General features: G+C 38.6%; 1 protein-coding gene across 7 annotated transcripts in view; it reads right to left on the bottom strand.

Annotated features, from left to right (window-relative positions):
* PHIP (pleckstrin homology domain interacting protein) overlaps positions 1-20,808 on the bottom strand; it is a 128,992-nt gene extending 108,184 nt beyond the window's left edge. For 3 of the 7 annotated variants that reach the window (XM_047763501.1, XM_047763511.1, XM_047763493.1), the window contains exons 1-6: positions 20,536-20,804; positions 20,365-20,423; positions 20,208-20,237; positions 19,963-20,022; positions 3,264-3,414; positions 3,070-3,168 (exon numbers count right to left, since the gene is read on the bottom strand). In XM_047763501.1, coding sequence (XP_047619457.1) covers positions 3,070-3,168; positions 3,264-3,414; positions 19,963-20,022; positions 20,208-20,237; positions 20,365-20,423; positions 20,536-20,575 — 439 coding nt within the window. In that variant the 5' untranslated portion in view covers positions 20,576-20,804. Of the gene's footprint in view, positions 1-3,069; positions 3,169-3,263; positions 3,415-19,962; positions 20,023-20,207; positions 20,238-20,364; positions 20,424-20,535 lie in introns of those variants that run through there. The other 4 variants (XM_047763551.1, XM_047763543.1, XM_047763485.1 and 1 more) reach the window with 4 other exon arrangements.
* Positions 20,809-21,240: the final 432 nt, after the last annotated feature.

Genomic DNA, 21,240 nt, shown 5'->3' with positions numbered 1-21,240 from the left:
AAAACAGCACAAAGGATGAAAAGTGGAAAACCTAGAGATAAAAAGTTTATTTGGCTAACAAGGTAAATCTAAGAAAAACACAAATAAGGCAATTAGCAAAAAAACTGCTTTAATTTATTTCAATCTTTTTTCACGAGATGAACATGCATTAAATGAACCTCCAAATTTAACTTAAAAATGTCCTTAATGTATCTATATATCTCCTTTCCTCTCTTCTCTCCTGACCCATGTCACTCACTATTGATGTAGGGTATAGGCAAATAAATGCAGAATAAACTGTAACTGAAAACAGACATAATATGGGTAAAGAGGTGGGAGAAAAGACAATATCAGGGATTTCGTAGTAGCTATGAAAGTAAACACTGCCATGCCAAGTACCTTCACAATTCTTCCACAGAAAATGAGATATCAGCTAGTGATAGCAATGGATTAGTGGGATCTTGCTTTTTTTTTTTTTTTTTTTTTTTTGCTTTTGAAAACATTATTCAAGGAGATTCTAAAGGGCTGGAAAGGAGCCAACCACTTTGGTTCTCCTGCCCTAAGAACTGAATTTCAGTTCAATTTTCACAATTTGGATCAAATAATAAGAGATACAAAAGTAGTCAGGATTTATAAGCATTTAACAAAATAAAAAAGGATGAGACAACACTGAGATAAACTCGAGTTGGTTTCAAAATTATACAAGTACGGATTTTAATACTCCAAATATACATAATGAATTGATAACTCAGTTTACTAATAAACCTCAATTTCCTAAAAATCAGTTTCTGGAGTTTTTCCCTACCACAAAGCTCTCCTTGTACCAAGTCTTTCTCTTCTTTCAACAAACTATTTTTTTACCCTCCCACCAACTTCTGAACTTTTCTTGTCTCACCTCAAATCATCAATTACATCAACTGCTCAATGCCTCTTTATTTACTAGTTACTAATGCTGAGGAGCTGGGTCTATATACCGAGCACTAAAACAGAGTTTCTAACCTCCAGGACCTAGTAGACAAAACAAAGGTAAATAAATACCAGGACTGTATGATAATAGTTTCAGGAGAAGTAAATGTAAGCACTAATTCTGCCTGGTTACATTTAGATTTTAAGGGACAGATAGATAAATGTTCACAGAATGGAAAAAAAAAAAAAAAGAGAGGGACATTGCAGAGAGAAATAAAATATGAGCAGAGGTCAAGGGATGAAGAGACTCTGGATGATTTTAAGAACTGCCCAACTGTTGTGCAAAGCTATAGCACAAGGTACAGGTGAGGAAAAGGTGGAAAAGCTCAGTTTTGTGAACCACATTACAGGGTTGAGATGATTCAAAGTCACAGGGTTAAAAGAAGGCAAGACACGATCATATTTGCTTTAGAGAAAGTTCAGAACAGTGGTTCTCAACTGGAGGCAGTCTTACCTGTCCAGCATTTGGGAGTTTCTGGGGACTTCCCTGGCTGTCACAATTGCGGAAGAGGAGCTACTACTAGCATTTAATGGGAAAAGGCAGGGATGCTGATAAACATCCTAAAATGCACAGGATAACCATCTACAAAAAGAATTATCTGCCCAAACTCTAAACAGTGCTGAGGTTAAGAAATCCCAGTTTAGAGCTAAATCCTAGGGTAGAGGAATGAGATTGGAGACAGGGGATTAACAAAAGGAGAAATAAGTACTACAAACATTCATAACTTAAAAAAAAAAACAAAAAACTTCTGACTCATACTCTGTGATAACTTGAAATGATATACTACCATTATGCAGGCAACTTATTTTGTCAAAAAGCTTGATCAATTTTTATTTCCATTACCACCCTATTTACAATTTTATAGCAGTGATGATACCCTGATTGTCATCAAAGTGAACTTATGAGACATGACACTAAACTATGATTACTAATAAGTGAAGTCCAGCTTCTCTTCAGAAACTACAAAAACTATATGCAAGTACAAAACAAGATAAAATTGGCATTCTAGTACAGGTACATAAAAGAAATATGGTGCCGTTGCTGTAGCGTAGGCCGATGGCTGCAGCTCAGATTTGACCCCTAGCCTGGAAACCCCTAGCCTGGGAACCTCAGGTGCAGCCCTAAAAAGCAAAAATAAATAAATAAATAAATAAAATAATAATAAATAAATAAAATAAATAAAAAATAAAAACTGGCGTTCCCATCGTGGCGCAGCAGAAACGAATCTGACTAGGAACCGTGAGGTTGCAGGTTCAATCCCTGGCCTTGCTCAGTGGGTTAAGGATCCAGCATTGCTTTGAGTTGTGGTGTAGGCTGCAGATGCAGCTCAGATCTGGTGCGTCCCTAAAAGGACAAAAGACAAAACAAAAAAACCCCCAAAAAACAAAAAACAAAACAAAACAAAAAAGAACTAATGTTCTGAAAACTTGAATGGCAGGAGAGTGTGGATAAAAGAAGAGGCTGTGACTGAAAATACGAAGGTCTCTGAAAGTCAAAAGTACAGACTTGGTGGTAAAAGAATTAAAACCACCATGAAAATATCTTAAACTACCTCGTATACTACCTTGTGAAGAGTAACACTGCAGTTAGAATTTAACAAGACTAATATTACAGTGTTACACAGTGTAACCTGAAAGGGAGAGAAGGAGAAGACAAGGAAGCAAGAAGACTTGTTACAGTAAGACAAGGACCTGGAAGGAGTAGAATTAAAAGGGGTAACTTTAGGAGGAAGCCCTGTATGCATCAATGTTCCTTCTTTGAAATTTTAAAGGCAAAAAAATTGCATTATGATTTAAAGAATAACCAAACTATTTTTGTTTTTCCACCATTATAATTAATCTATATTATAATACTGTTGCCCACTAAATCAACCTGATATACATCTTAGCAAACACTTTTGTAAAAATACCAATGAGCTAAATAGCCTAGACGGGTAAAATATGTACAATCCATAATTACATATTATGACTTCTTCACTACAGATGACTAACGTAAGAAAAAAAATCTGAGTTTTTCCTTCATGAATGATATTGTACACAATATGAAATGCTCTGACTCCACAGCAAGTAAAAAACATTTGTATCTGCAAAAGCTCTTCACCAAGAGGGTATCAAACGACTCACCAATGCTGGGTGGGCTACCATAGTTAACCGGTGACTCTGGTGGTCTTCCACAATGCAATGCAGCCAGAGCAGATCCTTTCCACACAACATGCCTGCAGCCTATGAAACACACACATGGTTAATGCATAAAGACAGGGCACAAAGACAAAAAGCGAGAAGAAGAATGTCTAAATTCTATGAGAAATTTTGCATACTTTTATTTGTGCGTAGCAAGGACTGTCTTCCAGCTCCTAATAAAGTTTGTACTCCAGGAACACTTTGTGGAATTTCTTGTTCAAGAAGAGGTCCTAGTCGATGACATATTTGCAGCAAGTGATCAGGTGCTAAATGTCTATAATACTTCACCTAATATACAGAAGACATATAAAATATTTGCTAAATAAAGTGATAAAATTCTTTAGAGTAAATATACTTCAAAAATATAATTTGTTCTGGCTAGTCAATATTTCATTTTACTCTGGGCAAAAGTTCACATTTATTCTCTGAAACCACCTGAATCACAGAATAGATACCCAATCACAATTTAATTCACTGAAGAGGAAAAATGCTAAAGAATTAATGTAACCTAAATATAGCATGTTATAACAGATCCTAGTCAATGCAAATATTGTACAATGAAAAAATATATAGCGTTATAACCTAAAATGGCATGTTTCAGTTTTAAATTTTAATTTTCAAAAACTTCCAACAGTAGTTCCCACTGTAGCACAGTGGGTTAAGAAGCTGACTGCAGCAGCTTGGGTCCCTGTGAAGGTGCAGGTTCTATTCCCAGCATGACACAGTGGGTTAAAGGATCCAGCATCGCAGCAGTTGCAGTGCAGATCACAGCTGCAGATTGGATTCAATCCCTGGCCCAGGAACTTCAATATACTGCAGATGTGGCCATCAAACAAAACAAAACAAAAATACCAAAACTTCCAACAACAAAAAATATTAAACATAGTAAATGTTCTAGACCTTTCTTATAAAACTCCAGAAAAGTTCAAGATTAAAGAAACTTGACAGTTCATGTTCTCACTACAAAATTTAAAACATTTATATAATCTCTATGCTGAATTTTGCAATTTGTTTTCCAAAATTTTACAGAGAAAAAGGCCAAATTCCAATTCTTAAACAAGTTTTGACTATTTATAAAATAAATTTATCAACTGCAAAAAGTCCGAGCACTTTTGGAACAACTTCAAAGTACTGCTAAATTTATGCCAGCATTTGAAATCAAGAAATGAAATGCTAATATTTTATTATCCATCCCTTTTAGTAATTAGACAATATCTGCACAATATTGTAACAAGAATTAAATTAGGGAAAAAGTATACTATTTTTTTCACTTTAGGTTATCGAATTACAAAAAATTTCTCACTTTAATACCTAAATATTCTAGTGTAGCTGTTTTCAGTTCTGGAAACCCCTAGGGATTTCTCAGGTAAAAATTATGACTAATACATTAAATTGCTTTTTCACTCTCATTTTCTTGTGAGTGTACTGTAAGTTTTCCAGAGGCCACATGATATGTGATGTTCCAAAAGACTGAATGTAGAAGCAGATGTAAGAATTTGCCTTCTATTAAGCCAGACATAAAACATCCCCCAAAGTGTAAAACAATGCCACTCCTCTCACAAATTTGTTTTGGAAAATAATTGTTATAAAAATCTTTCATTTATATCAACCTGAAATGAGTTTATGTTTAAATAAAAAAAATTAACTTGCTTTAATTTTTAAATGATAAATATGAATGGATTATAATCCACATAAACAAAGGAACTGTAATAATTTTTATCAATGTAAAGAGCTGGTAAGGTTAAAAATTTTGAGAATTGTCTCTTCAGTTTACTCAGTGTTTTCTTTCTTCCTTTGTTTTTCTAAACAATGGAAGCTTGTACCTTTTGACTCCCTTTAACCATTTCATCTACTCCCATGAGGAAGGGATTCAAAACGTACAAACCTCACAGTTATAAAATAAGTCATGAGGGTATAATAAAGAGCATGATAACAATAGTAATACTGTATTGCACAAGTGAAAGTTGCTAAAAGAGTAAAAAGTTCTCATAATAATAAAAAAAAATGCTTTACATAATGGTGACAGATGTTAACTAGACTTACTACGGTGATCATTTCACCATATACACAAATATCCAATCATTATGCTGGGTACCAGAAACTAAAATACTACTCTACGTCAATTTCACCTCCATTAAAAAAATAAATAACAAGGAAAGTCTCAGAGGGAGTTCCCACAGTGGCGCAGTGGTTAACGAATCCGACTCAGAACCATGAGGTTGCAGGTTCTATCCCTGGTCTTGCTCAATGGGTTAATGATCTGGCATTGCCGTGAGCTGTGGTGTAGGTTGCAGACGCGGCTCGGATCCCACATTGCTGCGGCTCTGGGGTAGGCTGGCGGCTACAGCTCAGATTCAACCCCTAGCCTGGGAGCTCAGATTCGACCCCTAGCCTGGGAACCTCCATATGCCATGGGAAGCGGCCCTAGAAAAGTCAAAAAGACAAAAAGCAAACAAACAAACAAACAAAAAACAAGGAAAGTCTCAGAAAGTGTCATAGCCAAGAGCCTAAAAAGACATGACAACTTTAAAAAAGTCCACTTAGTAATGGCATTTTATATGAATTCCTTATGAAAAGACAGATTTGGGGGTGAGAGATTAAATCATTTCACTCCATTTTACAGTGTCTGTTATACTCCAACTGCTGAACCATAAATGATATTTTTAAAAAGTTAGCTGATAGTCATTCTTCTAGGCTGAAACTAATTAAGAGGAACCTACCTTACTTTTTATCATAATATACTGTCAGAGACAACATGAGCTATACTGTCATACTTTGATAATTTAAAATAGCTCAGAGTCTGCCATACAGGAGATGGTCAATAAGTACTGGTAGAACGAATACTTCTGGAAAAGAAATTCTATTACAAATTATACACACTACATCTTTGCTTTGTAGAGTCACAAAAGCACAATGACATTAAAGGCTCTGAAAAATCCTGATAAATTTAATTATGTTTAATGCACAATTTCACAAATTCCTTTAGCTATAGAATCCCTTTTTCCCTAGTAATAACATCATCTTGACTCAAAACATACTTTTTCAGGTACTAGTACTATTAAACAGAAAAGGCATTCAAAATAAAATACAAAATTTTAGAACTATATTTATATTTTAATCTTCCCTAATTTACTTAAAAATTTAAAGTCTAGAATATTTATAAGGTCCTGCTAGTTTTAAATTTGTATATGATAATTATTTTGATGTGAATTTTTTTTAAATGATCACAATTTCTTTTAAAAATTTTACTTGAACAAGAAAGTTCATTACTTATTTAGTTTTATAATGGTCCTGTTTTAGGGTCTTTTTCCAAAATACACTTCAGGTAGTGAACCTAAAAATCTTTATTGCAGAACTGTATCTTTTTAATAAAACATTATGAATCCACTTTTTCCAATTAAATCTTTCCTCGATTATTTAGCATATTTCAATTTTTCAAAATCAACTTTCAATTTAGCAGAGATACTTTCAGTTCCTAAACTCCTCATGCTTTCTGGCTTTGATACAGCAGCTGACCTGTCTACTAGAAATTGTAACCCTTACCTCTTTACACCTCACTCTCCTCCATGTCTCAGGCTTCCATGACACTACCTCTGCCCCTTGTGTCTTCATAGCACATTAAACTCCTTCCCAAACATTCCTTTACTTCCTCAGCACTCTGTAGTACTAATACATTAATTACTCAATATATCTTGATACCTATACCTAAGTAGGAATCTAATGAAAGCTATAATTCCCTCCCCCCACCAAACACACATATGGGGCCTACCACTATCTTGCTCTGTTTGGGGGCTCATAACACCCTGCACTGTACTAAAATTGCCAATTTACTTTGTCCATGTCCTACCTAAGAACACATTTATATCTATAGCCTAGGCCTGCATATCAAACTTTCTTAAAAGACACCTCTTCTTGGAATCCCAAAGCCTCCTCAACTCAACGTACCCCAAACTGAACTCATGATGCCTGTGTTAACACTGCTGCCACACCCTGCCCCCAATACACTACCTTAGTGACTGGCAACACCATCTATTCAACCTCAAATCAAGAAGTCATACTTTTCACACCGACCATTCCTCTCTCCCGCCTCATTCCAAATACCCAAGCAGTCACATGTCCAACTGATATTTTTCTTTCCTAGCCTTAAACCCATCTTCCTGTCTCCATCTCCATAATAACAATCAAAGTTCAAACCATCTTTGCAATAAACTCCCATCTCTCCCACTCCCACTGATGCCTTCTATCTCACTCAACTTTATTCTCTATATTACATTTAGAATACTCTTTCCAAAATACAGATCTGGTCAAGTCACCTCTACCTAAAACACTTGAGAGGCTTTCTCTGCTCTGGGAGATCCAAATCCTTACCATGGTCTACAAGTCCTGAAATACATGCAGACCATTTGTCTGCTTCATCTGTCATGTTCCCAGCCCTACACCCCACAGCCCCCCCTCTCCACATTTAGACACACTGGCTCTCTTTCACATTCTTTACCTGCACTCTCTCCTGACAGGCTTTTCCCATGCGGTGTACGCTCTACCTGTCCCCACACCCTCTTTCCCAGATCTATTTGCTTCAGCGCTTCCCTTCAAAGGAAAATCAATTTCCTTCACCTAGTTCAGTCTAGGTGTGCTACCTTGGTTGTACACTCTCAACAATTTTTCCTTAACTCACGTACCAGTTCATGATTATATATTTAATAATGTAATGTTTTAATGATTTTCTTCTCAATTTCACCATAAACTACATGAGCACAGGGACCATCTCTTTTTGTCCCAAATTCATCATATATATATATATATATATATATATATACACACACACACACACATATATACACACACACACATATATATATGCATATACCCAATACGTACTTTTAAAAATGAATAAAAATTATTTTTTTCTACTGTTTTTTCTCAATATTATTCTTCATGAATATTAACCCATTCATTGTGGCCAGTATTTAAAATGTAAAGACAAAACAAATTTTTAAGAATTAAAATAACTCATGGCTATACATATATAGTTTTTAATTTTCAAATTATTAAGAATTCTGTATCTATAATACTAAGCTTTTTAGTTTGAATGGACTTTTTAGTTTACTAGTAAATAATTAAAAGAAAAACATGAAATGATATTGTAATAAAATCCCTTATCCAAAATGTTTATATTTGGATTCTCAGTAACTGTCTATACATTATTTGGGAAAAACAAAACTTGACGTTCTCAATTCTAATATACCCATTACTTTTCATGACCAGAACTGCTTTCAAGCTCTTAAAAGATATTCAACACATAAAAAGTACAACCAAATTGTGAAGTCAAGTGTGATAAACATAACTACTAACACAGCTAACACATACTGGCTGCACACTAAATACTAGGCCTTGTGGTAACTGTTTTACTTGTAAAAGCTGAGTTAACAATTTTAATAACTGTGAGAGGTATATTCTATTATTATTCCCATTAATAAACAAATGATGGGAATTCCTGCTCTCCAACAGGGGGTTAAAAATCTCACTGCAGTGGTTCAGATCGCTGTGGAGGCACAGATTTGATCCCCAACCCGACGCAGTGGGTTAAAGGACTGGTGTTGCCACAGTTGCTACCCAGGTCACAGCTATGGCTCGAATTCAATCCCTGGCCCAGGAACTTCGATATGCCACAGGTGTGGCCCTTAAAAAAAAAGAAAAAGAAACAATGGTACAAAAAGATAAAACAATCTTCCCATGGTCACACACATTCAGTGGATGGTAGAGATAAGAGTCAAACCAAGGGAGTCTAACTCCAGAGCCACAATCATATTGCCTTCCCCTTAACCTCCTACGAAGTACCCATATCTAAATGTATGTGTGTGTGTATACATATACACACATATAAATATATATCAATGTACAAGAAAGCTATAAGGTAGACATTTTGAGTAGTTTTCAACACATTAAATTGAGCTAAAAAAATGTTTTAAAAGTTGACTTTTTATTATTAAGCAAACTTGCACAAATGTCTAAATTCCTATAAGTAAAGGGGAACACTTAAAAATCTAAGACTAGAAGTAGAATATAAATGATGTAATGACAACTCTAAGTACTCTTTCCTAAAATGGTTAAAGGAAATCAAAGTGACCAATTTTCTAAATATTTCCAAGACAGAAACTTTAAACCCAAAGTCAGAACCAAGGTATATGCAGATTCAACAACTAAAAACTTACCCTAAAATTAATGATTACTATTAAAAAATCTTTTAAATGCACATTAATCAGTAGTGCTCCAATCTATGCCCCTTCTGATAAACACTTCATCTCCTCCCACTAAAATTTAAGAGCCTACTAAATGAATGTAAACCCTGATGCCACCCCTATAAAATTCACTCCTCAATCAAGTAGGCTAGTCAGAGCTTTTTCAAACTTCTCACATCTCCACCCACACCTCCAATCCCAACTGAAAATGACTTGAGGAGTTCCCATCGTGGCACAGTGGTTAACGAATCCAACTAGGAATGATGAGGTTGCGGGTTCAACCCCTGGCCTTGCTCAATGGGTTAACGATCCGGCATTGCCCTGAGCTGTGGTGTGGGCCGCAGACTCGGTTCGGATCCCATGTTGCTGCGGCTCTGGCATAGGCCTGCGGCTGCAGCTCCGATTCAAACCCTAGCCTGGGAACCTCCACATGCCACGGGAGCAGCCCTAGAATAGGCAAAAAGACAAACAAGAAAAAAAATGACTTGATACGATAACAACAATCTTTGGTCAACTGTCCATAATTGATGGTTAAAATCTGCCTTAAAAAATGTATCTTTATTGTAAACATCATGCTGCATTATCTAGAGCAGAGGTCAGCAAACACTTTCTGAAAATGCTGACTTCAATAAAAATTTTAGGCTCCGAGGGCTACTATCTCTGTCACATATATACATTTTTTTTTGTCTTTTTTAAGCTATTTCTTGGGCCGCTCCCACGGCATATGGAGGTTCCCAGGCTAGGGGTCGAATCGGAGCTGTAGCCACCGGCCTACGCCAGAGCCACAGCAACGTGGGATCCGAGCCGTGTCTGCAACCTACACCACAGCTCACGGCAATGCCAGATCGTCAACCCACTGAGCAAGGGCAGGGACCGAACCCGCAACCTCATGGTTCCTAGTCGGATTCGTTAACCACCGCGCCAGGACGGGAACTCCACGTGTATACATTTGTAACAACTCTTTAAAAATGTAGTAACTTTAGCTCAAGGGCCTTGCACACAATTTACCCACAGCAGCCATACTTTACCCACCCCTGATCAAAAGAATGATCCTTGGTTTGCAGCAGCATGGATAAAAGACTTCTGTGAAACAAAGGCAACTCTGCTCTTGCTTTGTCCATCCTGGCCCAAATCGTAAATTTGCATAACTCCTTTCTCAGACTGCACATGTATTTTTAGTATGGAGTTCCTGTGGTGGCTCAGCATGTTAAGAACTGGACTAGTATTCACGAGGATGCAGGTTCGACCCCCGGCCTCGCTCATTGGGTTAAGGATCCAGTGTTGCCACAAGCTGTAGCATAAGTCACAGATATAGCTCAGATCAGGCATTGCTGTGGCTGTGGCATAGCCCAGCAGCTGCAGTTCCAATTTGATCCCTAGCCTGGAAACCTCCATGTGCCTCAGGTGCAGCCCTAAAAAAGAAAAAATTAAAAAAAGACATTTATAGAATTATCAACTAAAATTTGAACAAGAAAGGAACAAGGATGAAACTGAGCTCTTTGGATTTATTTTCCTGTATCTTCGGCTAAAGCAACCTGGTTCTGCTTGACATGCTACTTCATATACATGGCTGTCCTTTTCAAGCAAGAAAATTTTGCCATCATCTGTGGGAGGTATTGTTAAAAGCTAAGTGCTATCAAGTGGGAAGAGAATATAAAGAAACTAGAAGCTACCAGCCATAACATCAATGAGAACTTCTCAATTTTTAAAGAAAAGGTCAGTAATTTGGATTAAGAGCTCTAAAGTCAAGAGCCTAGGTCTAAACTTGCTGAGTGGGGTAAAAATTCAGTCCGTGTCCTCCTCTGTAAGACTGGGACTGGCAGTAGCCACCACGCTGGGAGCTAGCTGGTCACGGTACCTGACACAAAGGGTTGGCTGTTATTTTGATAACACTCCCCATTACATACTACATGTTGACCTTTCATTTTGAAAAGAATCCTTCTAGACCTAAATAGAGAAAAAAAAAATTGGATGTCTTTTTAAAGAACTTTTCATGGAGTTCCAGTTCTGGCACAGCGGAAACGAATCCGACTAGGAACCATGAGGTTTTGGGTTCAATCCGTGGCCTCGCTCAGTGGGTTACGGATCCGGCGTTGCCATGAGCTGTGGTGTAGGTCACAGACATGGCTCGGATCCTGCATTGCTGTGGCTGTGGCATGGGCCTGCAGCTGTAGTTCCAATTCCACCCCTAGCCTGGGACCCTCCATATGTCACAGGTGCGGCCCTAAAAACAAACAAAAGACAAAAAAATTAAAAATTAAAAAAAAAAAGACCTTTTCAAAGTGAGGTTATTTAGATCAATATATTCATTCCTACTACTTGTGAGACCTAGAAATGCCAATCCTTCCTCCAGAATGTATTTTAAAAGTCCTTATGAAAATAAATCCACCTAATGTTTGACACCAATATGATCTGATTTGACCCCAGTCTTCACTTTATCCCTATGTCTTGAACACCCGATTGGCTCTAAAACAGTTTTTCAGATCTTCTCAGTATTTTTTCAGATCTTTTCAATATTTTTTCAGATCTGAAAGGCAAGCAGCTTCTGCTTTCTACTACAGTTGAGTTCTAAAAGGTCAACTTAATGTAACATAGTTCTTATTTTTAGGCCTATTGTAGCATTAAAAATAAAAACCCTATTTACTATTTAATCACTCTATAAGGCCTATTACTAAAACCTAGCCCATAAAATTCTCAAAACTTCTAAACTTCTAATTTATAAATTTGTTACCATTATTCCAAAGTGTAGGTTCAATTATAACTACACTCTTTAAATTTAAAGCAAGTTTATATTTTCCAAGCATTTCTGTTTGTTTTACTGTTAACAACTTTTACATAGAAAAAAGAAAAAAAAAAGACATATGGAATACTTATTTTATGCTAAGTATCCTCAAAATTATTTATCTTCACAAGCAAATAAATTTAAGTCTTTTCCTTATTTCACAAGTAAGGAATCCACGAATAAGGAAAACTAAGACCCAAAAGTTAGGGTCACATGTTTAGAAAGCAGTCAAAACAGTAATAAAACCCAAGTCTCCTGATTCCGAGTTAAGTGCTATCTTTTTTTTTCTTTTTTGTTACATTATAGTTTCCTTCTCAAAACGTTAGTTGCTCCCCCACTGTCACACAGGTTTTATGATTACAAACTTAATAGAACCCATATAACCATTTTCCATGTCAAATCCTCTAAGCTGGGTAACTGTTCTTAGAAGGACTCTTACTTATGATTTCTTTGTAATTAGAGTATAATAAAATTAATATAGAATCTTACTAAGGGTCAAAAGTAATCTTAGTGGCCTATTTACTCTTAAATAACTATAAATGAACATGCTTCGAAGTCTGTGTCTTATATTCACAATTTAGTCAATCACCTAAGAATTAGATAATTCAGTTAGTATTATCAATACAATTATCAACACATATTTGTCATTTAAATAAAAGGCAATACTGTTTTTCAAAATTTTATTCACTATAATCTGACTACGTTCATTAAAAAAAAAAAAAATCCCCAAAACTCTATTCAGAATTAAGGTTTCCATAAACCAAAAAGTAAGGACGCTCTATAACAATAATTTAGGAGTTTAGCTGCTGCAGTTAAGAATCCGACTGCAGTGACCCAGGTCACTGCAGAGGTGTGGGTGGGTTCTCTGGCCCAGTGCAGTGGGTTAAAGGATCTGACACTGCTGCAGTTGTGGTGCAGTCAAAGCCGTGGCTCAGATTCAATCCCTGGCTCAGGAACTTCCGTATGTTGTGAATGTGGCCAATTAAAAAAAAAAAGAAAAATTAAAGCACAACAAAATGGCAAAGCTTAACTTTTTAAAAAACATCTTGAAATTTAGTTTTAAAATACAGTCATATTTGCCAAGCAAAGCCTGTGCAATAAGTCTTTAAAACATTACTTAGTAAAGTATAATTAAAAAGCCAAATCTAGAACTCTGTTGAAAAGTTATTATCCATTAATTTAAAGACTGAAAATTCTTAAACTGTTTAGTCTTAAAATGCCAATGTAATAATCTTAAGAGTCAATTTCATTTTTAGTAATGTTTCAGTTTCAAACACAGTACTCAAAATAACTAACATCACACATACAACGGCCGTGTAAAATTGTTTCAGAAAATGTATACTTCTCCAAGTTGACTAGTACTTTCACACCCCAAAACTAAACCAGAATCAAATGACACAAGTAAAGGTAAGCATTTCTTGCATTTATTCTACAGCCTCGGCCAAGACAAGCTTCAAATCTGTTCTCTATCGGATATAGACCAAATGGGTCATGCTACCGTGACCAGAGGCCATCTGGAGTCTGGAACACATGGATTCTTTATGTGCTTCCTCTGCAGTAGGCTGCCATCATCCATGCTGCCATGAATAGTCAAAACCTTCTACTACAAACCTCATTCCCCTTACAATTTAAATTAGTTTTAACTTAAGCAGAGGCTGCATCAAACCATGTTTCTACCCCAATTTTCTTAATATGAAAAACTTCTCATCAAACCATCCTTTTTCCTTATCTGTGACCCCTGAGCTCAAATAAAGCCACTTTAGTGTGTGTACATGTGTAAGTGTGTGTGTGTGTGTGTGTGTGTGTGTAAAAGGCAAATAACTAAAGGTGGATCTGCTTTGTTTCTGATGACTACCTTCTCTGTAGTGACCAAAGGTTCCACACTGAGTTGTTCAGTACTGCAATTTTTGATTTTTTTAAGTACCCAGAATTCTCAAATGCCATATCAAAAAATTATAATTTTCCTTAATTTGTCGTAAAAGATATACACTCCTCTATATTCCATATGCTCATCATTTAGTAATACAAAATAATTTGTCTTCACAAATTGCTCATGTCACCAACACAGCTTCTCACAAACAAAACAGAAACTTCATGCATTTAAAATTTCTAAAATTTTCAAGTTGGGTTTTGTATATAATAGCCTTTATCACATTTATTTTATTTCATTGCCTTTTTTTTTTTTTAAAGGCCACATCCACAGCATATGGAGGTTCCCAGGCTAGGGTAAAATCGGCGCTACAGTCACCAGCCTATGCCACAGCAACGCAAGATGTGAGCCACTTCTGCGACCTACACCACAGCTCACAGCACCACCAGATCCTTAACCCACTGAGCAAGGCCAGGGATCGAACTGGCAACCTCTCGGTTCCCAGTCGGATTCGTTTCCACTGAGCCACAACAGGAACTCCCTTTATCACATTTAGATAAAAGCAACTTAAATATCCTCAACAATGTGCTGTTAAAATTTTTTTCTCTAATATATTCATTTTACTGCTTGACTTATCTGCAGTCAAAAGTATACTGAAACAGGAATTATTCTAAATGTATATAGGCTTAGTATTCCGTTAGTATTCTGTTAACTAATGGCCACTTTGCTTAGTATTACAGATATTAACCTGTCTAGTAGCACTTCTCCAAAATAAGTTGTGCAGAATACAATTTTATTTACAATTCTGTAGTGACATGATAGATAACCATAAAACTTAGGAAAATGAAGAATGGCTGCAGTAGGCGAGAAAAGTTTCTAGATAAAAGAAACAAAAACTTGTGGTCTGAAAAGCAAATTCTGTATGAACTAAAAAATGTCGTTCATAGGATTTATTTAACCTAATACCTGCTTAGGAATAAATTCAAAAAGGTCTTTAATAAACTCTGCTTAAAACATACGTATCTTTAAGCCAGATTTACAAAACATCTGACAATTTCCAAAAAGAATACAAACTACTATGATCTTAAATTGCAAAAATCTCTACAGAAAAAACAAACACCCTTCAGATAATCCTAAATGCCATCTGACCATTACTAAAAGTAAGAGCTTCATATATCTGCTAATCAATTCTGCATATTTCAACAACCCAAACATTTCCTAATGTTAACTGTTTCACAAATATGGTCATAGTTAGAATCACTGTACAGACTTAACAAAATTTTTCTAGATATCTACCCGCAATGCTTTAAAAATGATTTTTTTTATATTTACTATACTTTTTTTCCTTATATCTTAGGCTTATTTAACCCTTGAATCTACAAAGTAACTCTATAATAGTATCTTCCGAAGTTTTAAAGCAGCCAATTTTATACTGCAACTACTAAATTCAGAAAGTTATGCATACTTGTTCCTAAAATATTTTCTTAAATTTTTTTCATCATGCAGCAATTATTGGAACAACCTTTTACTACTACTCCTACTAAAGTTCTGATAATAGCAAACACAAACCCTTACATAGTACTTGATTTTTACCAGTATCACTCACAAAATCTTATGAAGGAGGAGCTAACATTAACCCATTATACACAGTGGGAAACAGACTCTAACAGTACTTTTCTGCCTCATTACCAACCGTAAAACACCATTGTGTGGTTGGGAAGGGGATAATCCAATGCCCCCTTTATATTCGTGCCACCTTACAATGATTCAAGAGTAGTAAAAAACTAACAAGCATTTACTTAAAAAAATTTGTTAATGCTGCAAACTTTTAAAAATATTCGTGTAAGTAATAGATGAACTGTATGTCTAAGAGAGGATGAAGACTTCCCCACTTCGGCCCTTCGACATGTACTATTCCCCTCACAGTACAATAATTACAACATTATACCCTGTTTGGAGACTACCAAGAAAAGCTTACTATTTCATCTATTTCATCTACTAAAAAAGGAAATGATAAGTCTACTACACATGTTTACTTCATTATACCCTGTTTGGAGACTACCAAGAAAAGCTTACTATTTCATCTATTTCATCTATTAAAAAAGGAAATGATAAGTCTACTACACATGTTTACTTCATTATACCCTGTTTGGAGACTACCAAGAAAAGCTTACTATTTCATCTATTTCATCTATTAAAAAAGGAAATGATAAGTCTACTACACATGTTTACTTCATTATATGCCAACCCCCTCCAAAATCGTACTGGTTAAGTTTTGATAGTACCACCTTATCTTTAATATAGAATGTAAATCCCTGATTCAAAAATATTTAATGTTATCTATTTTTTTCCCTAAAACTGGTGTCCTAAGTTTTATACCTTATCTTTTACATTAATCAGCATATTCCAAATAAATGCATACCTAAGACATGGTTTCCTATTCATCTCTCAATTTAAGACCACCAATAATTTAAGAAAACTGATACCGCAACCTAAGAATGGCACTATAAAAAGCATTTATACAATTTCCTAATCTGCATGATTTCTCTAGACAGACTTTTAGGTGTTTTAGATAATCAAATTCCAAAATGAGAAAGTTGAGCTCTTAGAGACAATACACTACTTCTAGCTAAAAATGAGATTTTCACATTAGAAAAATTTCAATTCATTTATTTTATGAGAATGAGATAAGAGCGGCCCAGAGAAATTCCTGACTTGCCAGAGGTTAACCTGCAGGCTGTTGGCAGGGCTACACCAAGATCCATTCTTTCCCTTGAATAGAAAGATTTCTAATAACATGGAATCATTTTTTAAATAAGCAAAAACCACTACAAAAAAATAAAATAAATAAAGAGTTATACTGAAGTTCCCAATGTGCCTCATCGGTTAAGGAACCAGACTAGTATCTGTGAGGATGCAGGTTCGATTCCTGGCCTCTCTCAGTGGGTTAAGGATTTGTTATTACAAGGAGCTGTGGTGTTGGTTGCAGAGGCAGCTCAGATCTGGCGTTACTGTGGCTGCGGTGTAGGCCGGCAGCTACAGCTCAGATTTGACCGTCTAGCCTAGGAATTTTCATATGTTGCAGGTGAGGCCCTGAAAGGCAAAAACAAAAAAAAGTTTTAAATATTAAGGTAGATGGTAAAAATCATAATCCTGTTTTATAACACGAAAGACACTTGAAATAAACGCATTAATTTAATTTTTTTAATCTGTAAACTTTTAAACTGTTCTTAAAACTTTACCTTCTGCTTGATCAAGACTCAGTCAAATTTTTATCTACAGCCTGACTGCAGTTGGTGATCTTTGTCTATTTTTAAGCCCACAAGTACAGATATTACATCCCATGCCAAAAAGCTGTAACGAATTCTGCTAGAAATTTCAATTTGACATACAAATTCTCCCATTTATAATATTACCCGCTTTATCAGTTAACGCAGCAACAAACTTCCAAGTAGAAGCAAACCCTACTGAAACCACCAAGGATAGCTATTTGGCTTCACTCAACAAAAATAAACTTCAAACCTATTCAATTTGATAGACACAAAGCAAAACTTTTTTTCAGTTTTAATAATTAAGACAATAGAGAACAATGTACAAGGGATTTTGCAAAGCTCACCTAGCCCACCATAAAACTTCAAGATCCTACTAAGAAATAAAAAAGTGCTCAAACACCTGGTGTTCCAAAATGTTTTCGAAGCTGACTAAATGTCAATCAAAAATCAAAGTTAAATCATATACCTCCCACTGAAACTATATAGTGTGATCAATATGAAACTACTTCAAATGATGCCTTGGATCCAGCTGATACAGTGACACTGAATGAATGAAATGAAAAGGAGCTAGAGAACTCCAAAGTCGTCTGAGAATTCTAAACTGTCTCATGAGGGTGCCAACATTTCTGTTCTGGTAAAAAGGTTTGAAAGTACTCAAAGAAAAACCACTTCCACGCAAAATAGGTGGGTTTTGACAAATAACACACTTATAAAAATACCACTTACTATGTCTAAAGTCTGATAAAAAGACTAGGAATACAAATTCTTTTTATTAACATTTGAGAGATGAGAAACTCGCTCAGAAAAAGTTGAAAAACATCGGTAACCTTGTTTTCACTGGAAAATAAAATGATACTCTTACAGGGATTAAACATCCCCATAACTGGGCCAAATACCATTGACAGCCTCATCTTAAAAATATGAATGTAACATGACCAATAGCCTTCACGTTAAAAAACACAGCAATCCTCACTGACTTCGGGTTTGTGGGTTTTTATCAAATGTAAAAATGACTTTGGTAAAAATAAATGCAAAGATGAATTCTGTCTGCCTTATCCTTTAAAATGGAATATTATAATCTTTATGACAATTTTTAAAGTAACACGAAAAACATGGAAATCCACTTAAGACTTCTGTCAAATATTTACAAAGCTAAAAATTAAATTCTGTAGTTACTGAATCTTGGAGTTTGCTTCAAACTCCATTTTAGCCAAGAAACAAGCCTAAATCACTAAATACTAGGAAAGCTAACAGAATGGAAACGAATGTATGGGTTAAGTCTCCCTTAAAATAACTAAACCTAAGTACCCTCGCTAATTTCAATAGCTATGAACACTTAGCAACAGCTAATTATTAAATCCTAACACATTTGGATACAAAGATTAGATGTTCTATACACAAATGAAACAAAAGCCACCAAAAATCATGTCATCCCTTCATCTCAAAGAACACATTCAATTCTAAACTAGCTGAAACTTCCTAATCCTTTCAGAAGCCCTCATAAAATAACATTATAACTATTTCAAAACATCAGGTGCAAATATATCTCAGAAAATCAATGCACTGCCTAGATTTCAAAGGTTTGATCTGCCCCAGTAACTGCTTTTAATTGCCCAACACACACACATACATACAACCTATATCAGTTTAGGAGAAAACAATACGGAAAACATACCTCCCGAATACAAATATCCACTGTTCTATTCACAATCCTTACGTGATAGGTCCGCTTTTAGCAAGCGATTTTTAGAAATTACTAAAATATTCACTTCGAAAACCCACAGAAGTAAGAAACAGGTTTCCCAAGCTGCTAACAAAATACTCCCCGATGGAAACTGCAGCACTTTTATTTGCCAATTTCCATTCCATAGTAAACATAGGGACAAAAATCAGAACTGATCTTCAGTGGCCTCCAAAAATAGCTTTTAATTTAACGAGGAGGCCTAACACGAGAAACAGCCAGATTGGAAAGAAAAAAAAAAAAAAAAGCTCCTTAAACTCCTGGTTTTCGGGGGTCCCTTCTGAGAAAGCGCTCGGGAAAATGCAAGCGCCGCTGGCCAGCCGGCATCGTACATCCGAACCTCTCCAACAAAAAAAAACCCAGATCGGTTCGTACGGAAGGCGAAGGAAATGGGAGGAAAAAACAAAAACAAAAAATCCCCAGCGTCTTGACCCGGTTCCGCGGTGGCGGCACCGCCGGCTTGTGAAATGCTAATGCCATTTCGGAGCAGTTAGTCACCAGCCATTGTGTGGGGCAGGAGAAAGCCGAGCCGCCCGCGCGAGCAGAGCGAGCAGGCGTGCAAAGCGCGCCCTCCCCGCTCGCGCCGCTCCCGCCGCCGCCGCCGCCGCGCGCGCCCCCGCGCCCGCACGGCCGCGCGCGCCGGCCCCTCCTCCTCCGGCCTTGCACTGCACAACACTCATGACGTATCTTTATTTCTAGCACATTAACAAAATATCACAAATAAATTGTCGGCAGCCCCTGCGGCCCCGGGGTGCGGGTCCCCCCGGCCACTGCCCCCCGCGGCCCCCGCGCCTGCCTCCCAACCCTCCCCCTGGCCTTGGGAGCTTGCAGGTTCCGAGGCCAAGTTTTTGTCTCCGTAAAAAATTGCGGGAAATTCAATTTTTATTCGACTCGGGGAAAAGTTTCTTTGCTCCGCGACGCGAATGTCTCACCAGATTCTGGTAGGTCCTGGGATGCTCCTTCCCGGTCCAGTCGGTGCGCCGGGGCAGCAGCTGCGGGGAGAGGGCACCCCGTGAGCCCGGCCCCCGGCCCCGGCCCGCCCGCGCCCCTCCCCCGCCTGCCCCCCGCCCCGCCGGGGACCCCGAGCCCCGCGCCCCGCGCCCCGGCGGCGGCGGCGGCGCAGCGGCCCGCGGGCGGCCGCGCAGCGGCGGGATGCGCGGGCCGCCGCCGCCCTTACCTCCTTCTCGGCCACCTCGCGGATCAGCACCTGCAACAACAAAGCGGGGAGAGCTGAGCCCCGCGCCCCGGGCCCGGCCCCGCCGCCGCCGCCGCCGCCCTCCCCCACGCCCGCGAGCGGCGAGCGCCCGCCCGGCCCGCCCCGCGCGCCGCCGTACCTGAGCCGCCTGCTGACAGGGTCCATCTTCCAGGAACCGGGCGATGAGGAAGTAGAGCTCTGCGCGGGAGAGAGGGACCGGAGACACAGGCTGAGCGGCCGGGCGGCGGGGGGCGGGGGCCCGCGGGCGGAATCGCCCGGTGCCAGCGGCCCCGGCAGCCCCCCGACTTACCCGATCGCAGCTCCGAGAGGCCTTTCCTCTCACAAGACATGTTTATGGGTCACTTCGGGGCCGCCGGCGGGACACCCCGCCGCCGAGGGGAAGCGGGGATGGTGCCGCCGCCTGCCCTATAGCTGTCACTGTGTGTTCACGAGCCGAGCCTGGGCTCCACCATTCAAGCTACGGCGGCGGAGGCGGAGGAGGAGGAGGAGGAAACAACAACTCTCAGGCAGCGGCTCCAGCCGCCGCCGCCTCCGCCGCGGATCCCTCCGCCGCAGAAAAGAGTCCGCCGCCTTCGCGGCCCCGGGCTCAGCCCGGTCCTGCCCGCGCCCCCGCCCCCCAGCGCTGAAAAAAGGAGTGCCTCCGACCCCGCGCCCACGGCGCCCCGCACCCGGCGCGGCGAGCCCCCCGCCCGCTGCTTCCCGGCCGGAGGTGCTATTTATTTATTTATTTCCAGTCGAAGATGTCGGAGCCGAAGCCGCCGGTTGGCTGCAAGGCGCTTTCTCTGTGGAGGCCGATCGCGGGAGGGAGGGGGTCGGCGACGGCTCTGCGGAGGGATCTGACGCACACCGCGCCGCAGCACAGGCTCTATTCAGTGGCGCTGGCTGAGGCTGAGATGGAAGTTAGTTTCTATGTAGCAGAAATAGGAAACAAATGAAGCAAAACTGCCCAGAGAGGGGAAATGCCCCGAGGATGGGTCTCACTCTCACGCGCGCG

The sequence above is a fragment of the Phacochoerus africanus genome, chromosome 2, assembly GCF_016906955.1.
Source record: "Phacochoerus africanus isolate WHEZ1 chromosome 2, ROS_Pafr_v1, whole genome shotgun sequence".
In the NCBI taxonomy this organism is placed as follows: Eukaryota; Metazoa; Chordata; class Mammalia; order Artiodactyla; family Suidae; genus Phacochoerus; species Phacochoerus africanus.
The sequence above is the reverse complement of the archived record's forward strand: the minus strand, read 5'-3'. Positions and strand labels throughout refer to the sequence as shown.